Source organism: Poecilia reticulata, linkage group LG1 (genome assembly GCF_000633615.1).
Source record: "Poecilia reticulata strain Guanapo linkage group LG1, Guppy_female_1.0+MT, whole genome shotgun sequence".
NCBI classification, from domain to species: Eukaryota; Metazoa; Chordata; class Actinopteri; order Cyprinodontiformes; family Poeciliidae; genus Poecilia; species Poecilia reticulata.
The window spans coordinates 8,064,733-8,077,944 of record NC_024331.1 but is presented as its reverse complement, the minus strand read 5'-3'; the positions used below and the strand labels follow the sequence as shown (position 1 = coordinate 8,077,944).

The 13,212-nt window shown below is 40.3% G+C and overlaps 1 protein-coding gene across 2 annotated transcripts in view; it reads left to right on the top strand.

Moving 5' to 3' along the window:
- The first annotated feature begins 5,921 nt into the window (after positions 1–5,921).
- cplx2a (complexin 2a) overlaps positions 5,922–13,212 on the top strand; it is a 17,474-nt gene continuing 10,183 nt past the window's right edge. Inside the window, exons 1-2 of one of the 2 annotated variants that reach the window (XM_008415562.2) lie at positions 5,922–6,130; positions 7,181–7,266. In XM_008415562.2, coding sequence (XP_008413784.1) covers positions 7,236–7,266 — 31 coding nt within the window. In that variant the 5' untranslated portion in view covers positions 5,922–6,130; positions 7,181–7,235. Of the gene's footprint in view, positions 6,135–7,180; positions 7,267–13,212 lie in introns of both variants that reach the window. The other variant, XM_008415482.2, reaches the window with a different exon arrangement.

Below are 13,212 nucleotides of genomic sequence, written 5' to 3'. Positions count from 1 at the left end.
GGGAAGAGGATGTCATGTCTCCAGTGTCTTTCGGTGTCACTGGAGGTTTTCCAGTTGACACACTGAGCAGCTTCCTTCCTCAGTCCCTTGTCCTCCTGTTGGACCTCAGGGAGCGAAGGACCTTTTGACACCACAATATGGCTCTGATGATGTCATGCTTGGGTGGAAACCTAATCACTCTGTTGATAGAGAGGTTTTTTTTTTTTTATTGAGTTGCTTCTGTTAATCCCAGACACACAGACTGCCAAGATAAGATATTTAAGCTGTTTAATGATAAAACTGTAAAAAGGATTTGTTACTTTAGATTTTGGGGGCTAAATATAATGTGGTGCAATAATTTATTTTAATTTTTCTACAAAAGTCAATCAAAAGTTTTGGTAAAAAATAAATTTAGATTATACAGTAAATCAACTTGCACATAATTGTTTCTTTATGTTCAGTTTAATGTTTTAGTCCAACACGGTCTCAGACAATTGATCCTAAAAACTATCCGTTGTGACCTCTGACTGAAAATCCACCTCCTGGAGGTTGAGCAGCGACGTTTTCCTTATAAACAAACACACCAATGAAATTCTGACTAATTACACACTCACATACTCACATACGAGGATGTTCCTGTAGTGTTTTGATGCATAAAACAGAGAGAAGTAGGTTGTTGTCCGCTTTTGTTGCTAATAGCAGCTAGCATCACACACAGTACTGAGTGTCAGAGGAGGTCTGATGCTATCCACAGAGAAGTTTAAGCTGGGATTTTTTTTGTGATGCTGTGCACAAGTAGAGAGTAAGTCTGAAAACAGAGGAATCTGTTGTTGCGATGCTAACTGACCAGCGCTAATGAATTTAACTCTACATCTAATCTGAAATAACATGTTCGCAAATAACTATTGAACAGCATTATGCTCGACAATCATTTGATGAGATACAAACTGTTGTGTTGATAAAGTCTCTATAATCTTTTCTCCACATGGCAGCCATATTTGATAACAAACATGTAACTGCTAGCCGACCGCTAACTTTACACATTAGAATTCTGACGGTTTGAAACTCGACCTGATTTTCCAAGTCGAAAATATTAAAAACCTTCAGATCGGATGTCGCCAGCATTTGAGATAAACCCAACACACCACAAACTTCGCTTCAAGTTTGTTTCGACTGCAGTCATTTTATTTACTACAATAAAATACTTTTCCCAAAATTCTTTCTAATCGCTTCCCTCTGGTCTGATGTTCACTAACTCTCCGAATAATGAAATCCTTTGTGATTTAAAAAAAAGAAAATAAAAAAAATCGAAGTCAGCAAGGCAATCAGCTGTCCTGTCAGTTCACAAGCGCCGTGTAATACTCTCCTGTCAACCAGTCAGTCATTTGGCATTTCAGTCAGCGTGTCTGCTGTCTGGATGTAGCTGTTATGTCTTTACGCATTGCAGCAGAGCACACCTCCCCACGTCTGGGGGCTTCAGTGACTGATAGACATGCACACACAGAATTACATGCAACTCCTCCGCTTCTCCCCCACTCTCCATCCTCCCTCCAGCTCCTCCTTTCCCCTCCTTCAGTGTCTCTGGGGACCTCAGAGTGCAGCACGGATGATGGACAGCAGCCTAATATCCAAAGAAAACCCGCCCCTCCCGTCGGACTTAGGAGAATCGCTTTGGAGGCCACTGTGCCCTTCACAAAGAGGGATATGACCTACAACATCACAGAAGAACATGCTGGCACTTGCACGAAGGAGACTGCAGAGGAAACATTAATAATATAACCCCGATCTTTAAAATATGAGGGGCTTCCGCTTTAGAGGCATGTGGATTTATACAAGTAAAACAAGGTTGATTATACTTCTTTTTTTTCTGCGGTTATTTTTTGCATTTTTACGCAAGAGGAAGCTAAAAAAAATCCCTACATAAATCAAACTGTCTCCTCATCACAGTGCAGATCATTACAGGAACCTTTCACAGCACACAGGAGGCGAGTTATGAATCCACAGAGCTATTTTGGGGATTTTAACTACATAGAGATTTGAAGAGGTCTGTGAGGAGATCAGGTGAGAGCAGCACTGTTGTTTCAGGATAGCTAGCGGTAGATCATCGAGAGTTTCTATATGTATTCTGTTCTGTCAATCTTTTATCCCCACACTTACAACAAATGATGAAGCAAGTCCATTATGCCGGAAAATTACAACTTTCTCAGCGTGGTTTTAAGAGGAGGTTTTCTAATAATAATAATAGCTAGCCAGACCTGTGTGTGGTCGGTTAGTCAATGATGGGTTGTATAAGGCAGGAAACGACTAGCATTAATGTTTAAAACACCTAATATATGAAAATGAGCTCAAAATAAGATTAAAAGGAGACAAAGGTTTTATCTGTGGAGTTGGAAAATGTGAGCTCACTTGGATCGCATGCAGGTAAACATCAACAAACGTTCAAACTAAAATGATCACAATGTGCGTCTTCAGATTTTCAAAATACAGTGAATGAGATATAATGAATTAAAAACACCAAAATGATTTTGTAATGTGTGCTGCTGTGCATCCAGCACTATTTCTTTCACTTCAGTTTGCATAAATGAAGAAAGTTAAAGTTAATTATTGAAATGTCATAAAGGTAGTAGCGCTTAGAAGAATAAATGGAACTAATTCTCCTACACTTGTATAACATACTTTATCCATTCCCTTAACTTTATTATTTATTTTATTTTGAACATGACATCAGTATAAAATCACATACATAGAAAAAGAATGCAAAAGACATGTATTTTTGTACCACAACGATTCCAGTTGTATGCTTGCATAAAGAACTCTGAAAAGCCAGATTCTTCAGCAAACTGTAAAAATGATCAAGAATACGCCATGAAGTTGGAATAATCAAACTTCCTCAACGACCCCACGTTAAACACAAAACGCCTCTCACGTGTGTAAAACGCATTGAAAGTTGCTCAAAGTAACATTTTTGCATAAGCTCCAAGACAGACAAGATTCCAGACGTATCATAAAAACAATCATAAAAAGAAGCCACATGAACATTTTGTTTCTACTGCACTAACACACTTTTCTTCAACTAAACTTCAAAATTATATGCTTGGATATAGCGCTGCTTGATTAGCCAGCTTCTTAAGCAGTTTAATTTTCTTTTTTTTTTTGGGCTTAATTTCTTGTGGACGGTGGAAGTGACTGTCTGCAGGACAACTGCCAAGTCTGCACAGTCTTTCCCCCAGGAGTGTGTGGGCCGCAGCATAAAGCTTCTGCATTAAGCATCTTTCTTTGTTGGCCCTTTGCAACATTTAAACTTCAGCAGAAGGGAGTGATTCAGTTTGGGGGCTTTCATTCGTCGCAAAAACAGCAGAAATAAACAATGTAATTTACTTTATTTGTCTTGTTAGGATCCGAGTTACTAAAATAAAGAAACTTTACAATCACACTCATACAGTCACAGTCATCGATGTGCATCGATACCTAATAATTTTTTGTGGCTAATATTGTATGACTGATATTAGAGTTAAAAGGCAGATTCTGGAGATACACTCTTCATAGCAAACTAATTATGCTTTTGACTGGTAAGTTATTCTCTATTGATGTTTTTTTTTTTCTTCCATTTCGATGAGAAGTACTAATCCATAAATCTGACTGTGTCCCCTAAGGATTTTTATTGATTCCCATCTACCTTTGCATTGTAGAGAGAGCTGCTCTAACCCTGCCTGGCTCAGCACTTCATGACTAATGAATGCACAGATTGTTTCTGTAAAGACGGGCTGTCTGACACCGTGTCTTGCAGATGTGGATGTAATCCATGATGTACAGAGATCTTAGGAGACTTGTTTCCGTCTCACCGTTCTACAACCTCAGTTATGCATGTGGAACCTGAACAAATTTCTCTTTTTACTGAAACAAAAGAGTGATAGTGACATGTTTTGAATATAGTTTTGTTGATTAGCGTGTAGTAAAACTCTTTCATCGTGATTGCTGATGAAGAATAGGTTCTCATCGTTTTACCTGAATCTTTCTCGTGCTGCCATTTTAATGTGACAATGTGCATTTGCTATATTTTGATTGTTCAAATTTACAAAGGAATTTGTAAATTCCTTTGTAAAGAAAGGAATTTACAAAAAGTCAGGGTCATAAAAAAATCATACCTGTACCAATCATAATAATGAGCCATTTAAAATAAAAAAAATGTGTAAAGAGTGTTATTAGATAGAAGAAATACAAAAATAAGAAAAGGATGCAGCCTATCGATTATGCACCTGTGTTTGGACAAGGCCTTGAAAAGGCATCAAGAATCGAAGGTGGGAAAAAGAAAAAGAGTGGATGCAGTGGCAGGATGCAGCTGGGAACGCTGCTCAATACCGACTGAGTGAGACGGAATTAATTTACTGTTGTAGACAAAAAACAATAATAATAATAATTCTCAAAGCATCATTTTACATGCACCACTGAAGCAACACTAAACTTATTTAAACAAATGAAAAACATGAAATATGATCATTAAAAATCTGAAATGATTCCATGTTCAGCCCGTAACATTTTACATCTGGTTTACCTTAAACAGCGGTGCTAAAGTCTGTTAATCTAAAATATGTAATTTAATGTTTTATTTCATTTTATCCATTTTATTTCATTCACTCCATAATAAATATGAATAGCTCATGTATCAAGTAAGAGAAACCAGGAATGAAAATGAAGAATACATTTATAATATCTGCCCCTATTCACTTAAAAAAAAACTTTTAACAGACTGAGGATTTCTGGTTCTAAGAGCTTCCTTGATAAGAAGAATGTGGGGGAGGCAGAATGAAACGTATGGACCACAAACTCCTTAAGTAGCTTTTAAAAAGATATTTTGTCCAGAATTTTCAAGGTTGGTAAGATGCAGCTTGCACTTTAAACACGATAAAGTTATAAATTGATGTTAATCACCAATTTTACTGATTTAAACTGGCATTGGTATTRATCCATAGCAGTTATTTTTGTTGTCCTGTTTTAAGCTCTGTCATGTATTTCACTGCATGGTGTTCGCTTAGCGACCAATAAAAATGAGAGTTCGTTCTCATCCATAGATTTCCTGTGGATGAAATGGAAAAAAAACAACAAAAAAACAGAACTTTATCTTGAACACTAGCTGCAGGGGGAGGGAGATGTTTAACAGCTTTCTGGGCTCTTTCGTTGTCTTCTTCACCACGTGCCTAAATGTCACCATGAAAATGAGAAAAAGGGGAACGACTTAAGCACTTACAACTCCAGATGAGTTCATTTTACAGTTTAGAGTCTGAATCAAGGTCAGGCGACACACACGTTTTGTCCTTGACGTCAAGGCAGCGATAAGTGTGTTTGGGGACAGGTGAGCAGGTGGACGCGTTATTCAGGTCAGTGAGGCTGCTGGGTGAAAGAAAGTGAAGTAAGAACCGGGCTGATAGAGTCCTTGTGATAGTCCGTCAGGTTATCCAATGAACGGTCTCAAATCCATACTGGCGACGTGTCCAGGGTGTATCCCGCCTCTCGCCCGAAACGTTAGCTGGAGATCGTCACCAGCAACCCTCCCGACCCCACTAAGGGACAAGGGTGTAAAGAAAATGAATGGATGGATGGACGGACAGACAGACAGACGGTCTCAAATCCTAGCGGGGATAAAAGTACAACTGGTAGTAGCTAAGAGTAGAGTGATGCAGATGGCTTTCCATTGTCAAGACACAAGGTGTTTCTGGACAGCTAAGATCTGCACGATGAGGACTAAACAAATAAGATTTAAGCATGTTTATCGTACAAATCACATGCATTCACAAGTAAAATAGATTACTAGAACGCACCAAATTAAATGTTTCGTGCTCACTGTCGAAGTTGAACTACACTGAAGAGGTAGGGCATATCATCCGTGTTGCTCCCCCTCCCCCTCCGTCTTTTTGTGCATGTTCTCCCCCTCGTCCTGCAGGAATAGACTCTCCCCATCCTCCTCCTCCTCCTCCGCTGCAGCCTTGACTCTGACACAGCCGGCATGACTGCAAACTGAGAGCTGCTTGCACAAAGAGAGGCACGTCGCTTCGCTTGAGTTGCATAAATTGCTCGTTTTGTTTCTTCCTGGCGAGGGGACGAAGGAAGACGGCTGATTCAAGGAGCGCCAAGGAAAGGGGGGAGCATCGAAAAAGCAGGTAAATGATGCGGGGAGACTGTTGGATGACGGGACGGGACGGTGGCAGGTCTCTGCACCTCTCACCAGAGGATGCTTGTGCTCGCGTGCCCTTCTCTTTTACGTAACTTATGTTTTCCAGCGCTGGGTTTTGTCCGTCGTACGCGGTAATAGCGGGAGGTGAAGTGAGAGTGGATAAGAACACTTAGTTACGACCGGACGGGTTTGAGCGAGGAGGAACTGGGGGTCCTGGTGCAGTGGGACGAAATCAGGAAACAATCGTTCCAACTGCTGCACGACGACTCTGATGCAGGAAGTTATGAACGCATCTGCCTGTGCTGCAGTGTCAAGGGTATGCAGGAGAATGCAGCAGGACTGCACAGATTACCTTTGAATTATACATAGAGAGAGAGTACACAAATCAGGAGTCAAGCTTTAAATTAATTAGATGGTTTAGCCTCCGTGAAACTCAGTGTCATACAGTTAACGTGAGTTTTGAGTCTCACAGGAATAAAGTTCAATATTGTGAAAAAATGCACATTTATATGTATGATTACTACAAATTTGGTTTCATAAAAAGTCTTACAACAAGGTTAGGATGGTATAAGGGACGCTGAAGTGGAGGAGAATGAGAGCGTCCTAAACATTTCTGCAAAGCTTTTTTCTTTATTGTGCAAAGCTCCTTCAGGGCCCAGTGGATGCAGAACGCAGCCGCCTCTGGATGAGCGCGACCCTGCCTTTGTTTTCACCTTCCTTCCCTCGTTTCTGGTCCTTGTTTTTATGAGGATGAATTACTCTAAAGTCAGGCGGTGTCAGCGTAAATCCTCTCAAGATGGAGTGAGGTTGTGAATCGAGGGCGCAGGTGCCTCGTCTAAACTCACCGCTCCTCCAGAAAGAGCCCGGGTTAGTCTAAAGTAAACACGATCTTGAATCTGTGGATGGACATTTACAGCAATTCAGTAGTAAAACTGGGTTTTGGGTGCTTATGGTGTAGATATATTCTCTCTCTCTCTCTTTCTTTGATTTCCATCCCGTTTAAAACTCCTGTGTTTTGTTCCCTGGCTCCAGGTCTGTCCCTGATAACATTGACGACTGAGGGAAGGGAACGCAGAACTGCCTCATCATGAATTTTGTAATGAAAGCTGCGCTGGGAGGTGAGTCGTCTGCCTTGGCGAGAGGTTGATTTAACAGCACTGCAGTGCTCAGGATTTAAAGGGACGCTGTCGAGCGGCGCTTGCTTTGTAGTTGTTGGTGGGACGTTGGGCTGTTTTTGCATCCTGCACCAAACTAAAGACCTCACTCTCTCACACATGCACACAGAGTAACTTATGTGGAAAGTAAAGTCAAAGTTCTTGAAAGCAAGCGATAAAGACAGGAGAGAATTAGAGCAAAAAATTTTTTGTTTTTGTCCTTTACATCCTTCAAGCTCTATCCTCTTGGATAATATTTGCCTCTAATTAGTCCTAATAATAGCTCTGCAACTGAACCACCTTGTCAGCTTTAGCTCCAAGGCAAAGAGCAGGAAAGTGGCACCGGCCGTTTTAATGCAGGGATCTCTCCCATTCGGCTCAGTCGTGCGTGCCGTCGAGCCGCCGCTCTCCAGGTTGCAGCAGTTAGTCGGCTACGGTTGAATGGCGGGGGCTGACGTGTAGCCCCCTCTTCCCCTCCCCACCCACTCCGTCGTCTCATTGGGATGCAGGAGAGGCAGCCGCTGCCTCACTCTACATAAGCCGAGCTGCGTGCCCTGCAGCCGCACTGTGAATTCTTAAATCAACTGCATTGAGTCGGAGGCAGGTTTTAAGTCAGAGCTGCAGATGCCAGATTTCGAGAGAGTGGGTGGGTTCGGTGCCTCACGTCTGCTGCAAAGGGGCGCTTGCCGTTGAGAGTGGGTCAGCTCCAATGGGTGGGGTAAACTTTAGAAAGTCGTAGAGTTTGATGTGCAACATCAATTCTCTGCGGGACGAAGCTTTTTTTCTTTTTTCAACCTACAGTTGACCTTATTTAGTGGAATATCGACAAAACGACCGACTCAGCATAAAGGTCGAACTATCTATAAATCATTATGAGAGGGTAGAGGCGGTCTGATAATGAAGCAAACCAATCAGTTAGATAATCAATCCAGGGATCTATTGATCTGCTCAGAGTCTGTCAGTACATGTTAGTTAAGATCCACACAACATCAATGGTCATTGCTTATCAGGGCATTTTTCAGCTCTAATTTCATTTCTTTACACTCACATATTTCACTGTTTTTGCCATCAGATATGTTACAGAGGTAAAATATTGCAATATATTTGCTTGATAAAATTTTTTTTTTAGCTTATTTAAAAGTGAATCAGGACAAAATTGAACTCTGAACATTTCAAAATGACCAGTTTCTGTGATCTTACTTTAGTATAAGCACTTTAAAGCTGGACCAGTTCAGTTTATCTAAATATCTGAAATAAACGTTTTTGTTAACTTGATTTTTTTAACCTGCTGGGTTGGGCGAGGAACCCATTATAACAGCTTGCAGTTCTAGTTTAAATTGTGATTTTAGTTTTAATTCAACAATAATATAGACACGTCTGCACATGCAATAGACGTGCAATGTTTGTTGAAACAAACACGTTTCCAAGTTTAATTAAAGTTCTTTTATTATCTTAACTGCTAGACACATTCGATACTTTAAGTATCTGGACTCCAATCATTCACTCTAATTAAAAAAAAACATCTTGAGTTGGCAACAATAACACAATGTTGTGTTTTCAGACTAAAACATAAAACGTTCATATTAATTTTTAAGCAACATAAGACTTTTTTGAGCTAATTAAGAGACCAGAATTGAATATTTACTAGATTAATGAGTGTGTTTCAGTTCGGTCTCCACCAGTATCACACATTGCTGTTGGGTTCTGGTGTTGACCTTAATAGTACCTCATTAAGCAGAACGAGGTCCGCTTCTGGGGAGTCCAACAGAAACCGGAATGCAGTCGGCTGTCACGCATAACGAGTTACACACATTTTTTCTTTTAAAGTTAGCTGTACATCACAACGTAAGTCTAAAAAATGGTTTGAAATTTTGAATTTTGTAAACATCGTCAGGATAATCATAGAAAACAGAGAAAAAACAGCAACAATGAAATCAGTTGCTGCGCCAGTCATTTTCACACATTGTATGAAATTACGTTTTCCTCTTCACACTTTAGTGAAGGTGAACCTCCATTAGCATTTATGTTGTAAACAAAACATGTGCACCAGATGTTTATATATATATTCTAATTATTTCCCATTGTGATATTTGTGGTTTTCATGCAGCTCTTATATGGCACAAACATATATATGCAAATCCATCCATCCATCCATCCATCTCATATTTCTGTTGAGGGATGCAAGGAGGCTGGAGCTTATATCCCAGCATGCATCAGGGGAGATGCAAGAGTTTCATGCCTCCAGTCCACAAGGCCAAGACAGAAAGCCATTCACACACACCTGCAGTTACAGTTCAAATAAAACATGCTTCCTATAATTAACATTTTACAATTTTAAATAAACTTGGGGTTCTCGTGTTGCACCACTTTGCATAATAAGTAACGAAAGTGGAATTTGTAGCGTGTTGCTATGTAAAATTGAGGCTGAGGTCACTTTACCTCCTGCTATTACAACACATGACAGCCAAATAATTTTAAAACCAAATGATTTGAATGTCAGAACTCCAGAACTAAAAGAGTTCACTGTCTTTTTCAAATGACGGCATCTGCGCTCACATGGTTTTCATCTAATGTAGGGTGAGGCACTCTATTAAACCCTACAGAGCTGCACAGTGCGTTGAACTGCAGCTGCCATCGTAATGTCTACGTGTTCAATATTTATTTTTCAAAAGACAGCTGGACGCAATAATTGGATGGTATATTTCAAGTGGAAGGAATTCACACTGTGCACCAAAATTACATTTACCCAGGGTTATGGTCAAAAATGGTGCATCATTTTTTCCACCAAAAGAATTTGTAAAACAGCAAGTTGACTAATCCAACAGAAATGTCGAACTGAATTTACAAACTTAACCTGTATTTTTACCAAGCCAGTTTTAATTTAACATATTAAAACTGTTGCAACTACAATTTTTTTTGTAAACTAGTCTACATGTTTTAGTTGGATGTTTTTAGTTTTTTTCCTGGCAGCCAAAACTGCTTTTCTTATATTAAAAGTAGATTTTTTGAGCATTTAAATAAAGAAAAAGACTTGTTTTATCACGTAGTGGAAGAAACTGGCCAAACTTGACGTTTTTCCACAGCGACAGTGTCAATTGTTAACGACACAAACATAAAACGGAGTAGACTGAAAATCCCTTTTAAAATAACAACAAACACAGACATTTTGTGGTAGGCGCAAAGATTTATTTGTCAAGGTCAAAACATGGATTGCCTTGTTTAGTTTTAGGGACTTGAGAGTTTAAAAAAAATCTACTAGTTTTCAGGATGATGGCGATGGAGCTCAACAACGATTTATTTAACCGCGAGAGTTGAGTTGAATCGTTTTTCCACTCTCTTCTTTCTGTCGGACACTGTTTGGACACCATGCTTGGTTTGGGTCAGAAAAATGTTGCTTCGTCAAACTAACTGGACAGTTTATACCCCCATCACAATGATATTTGCTGAGACGGTGATTTGAAATTTTATGTCTGCCCCATAACCTTGAAAGATGGGAAATAAAATAAACCAGGCTGCATTTTACAGTCCACATTTTCCAAGTTGTAGAAGTCAGATTTTCAGCTGCAAACTTCCTGGTCAGTTTTTTTTTTGTTTTTTGCCCATTTAGTTTCAGCTGTGGGCTGCACAGTGGCGCAGTTGGTAGAGCTGTTGCCTTGCAGAAAGAAGGTTTTGGGTTCGATTCCGGGCCCGGGAATTTGCATGGAGTTTGCATGTTCTCCCTGTGCATGCGTGGGTTTTCTCCAGGGACTCCGGTTTCCTCCCACAGTCCAAAAACATGACTGTCAGGTTAATTGGCCTCTCCAAATTGCCCATGGGTTTGAGCGTGTGTGTGCATGGTTGTTTGTCCTGTGTGTCTCTGTGTTGTCCTGCGACAGACTGGCGACCTGTCCAGGGTGACCCCGCCTCTCGCCCGGAACGTTAGCTGGAGATAGGCACCAGCACCTCCCAACCCCACTAAGGGACAAGGGTGTAAAGAAAATGGATGGATGGAGTTGCAATTGCGTTTTCCAAAGCTGCGGCACTGTGAGGATGAGTCTTCGTGACTGAGAGAATGCTTCCAGTGCATTAAGTAATCCTCTAAGGCGGCTCTAGTTACAGATATGGGGAGGAAGACGGAGCGTAGTTGAACTGAAATGACTCAGCAGGGCTATAATTTGATACTCGCCTGGCTTGCTTGGCTCTGCCTTGAGAAACCACAGCTGAAAACTGTATGTCACCTGATGCCCAAACAGTTAAGACCTGCAAACCTGTCACTAAAAAGAGCGACTAATGACACAACACCTTTTGGACAGGAAAAAAATCCTACTTTGTGTTCGACCGCTAGCCAAAAAGCTAGAGCTTAAGCTAAGATTAACTGTTACCGACACAGTAATGAAGCTTCCCAAAAACCTTATTTTCCCCATTCATGAGTTTCCTCTAAATGAATGTACGAAACCACTGGAACACATTTTAATTAGTGATGGGTCATTGTTCGTTTTAAAGGAATTAAACAGGCTGGCAAACAGCTTCTGCTGAGGAACTTAACGCAATAGTTAAATATTTGTTCCCGCTGCAGAGTGCTCAAAAACTGACCCAGCACTTCTAATACTCAGAAAATCTGAAGTTATGTCGCGTCCCTTTACCTTAGAAGTTGGAAATTGGGGCTGGGAATGACTTCACAGGTTTTCCAGTTAACGTAGTTGGAGAAATCAGGATTCCACCAAGTAGCCATTATGCATAGTATATACAAACATCGTTTTAAACTCTACTTTGCACATCCAAACACCACTTTTAACTCTTACAAGCGTGTCCTTCAAAATAGACACGTTTCCACCACAGCTTACTATTGTTGATGGGAGGAGCGGCCACATTGGATCGTTTGATTCTCTGATTTTCCGAGTGGGACCCCAAAGGGGGGTTTTCCAGTTGGTTTTTCCAACCCACTGTGACAGATTGGATCATTGTTATAAAAGACATTTTAAAGAGCTCCAACATTCAAATTCAATTTAAAATACTACTCTGCTGATCCCAGAGGAAATGTAGATGAGTTCAGTCAAACTACAAAGGCCTCAAGCAGCAATATGACTGCCTTAGGGAAAATGGCAGCCAACTCTTAGTCATTTGTAGAGACTAAGGAATGAAGTGGAAGGAAACCGATACGTTAATTTCAAGCAGATAAAAATCTAAAAAGCGTGATGTGCAAATGGGATCAGTCCACTTTCCTCTGACGACCCCAAATTAAATTCTGTTCAACAGATTGGCTTCAGAAATCAACTATTTAATAAACAGAGTTGCCATTTCTGCAAATTAATGGTTGAGGGTAAAGTTTGAAGAAGCTTAAAGATGAATTGACTTCTCAAATAATTTCCCAAGACTTGAAGATCTCAGAAAATGGCCTGTCCTAAACTGACAGGCCAGGGAAGGAGAGCTTTAATAAGAGAAAATGCCCTCAGAAAAGTCGATACTCTGCAGAACACCAAGTAAAAATGAAACATGCTGAGAGGTTTTACAGTGATTCTGTTCTCACACTAGCCCACCAAAATTATTTTGTTTTAAACCATATTGGCTCATCACGGTCTTTCTTATTGAAATAATTTACATTAATCGTAAAATTACTTCTTCTTCTATTGCTATTTCGGAGCAACTATTACCAACTATCATTTATTTGGTCCTAAATTCTAACGTATGTGGATCCAGTTTTACACTCTTCACTACCAAAGAGGGAATCACATGTAAGTGAAGCCATTTCAGGGGAAATGAAACAAGAGACACCTTGAGAGACTCCTTCCTCCCCAATTCCCTGAAAGTGGAGATAATTTCGTTAAACAGCTCTGTAACACGATTGGCTGATGGATCGGATCTTCAGTACACGACGGGCAAACCTACACACACGCACACACACACACACACACACACACACACACAGGTCAA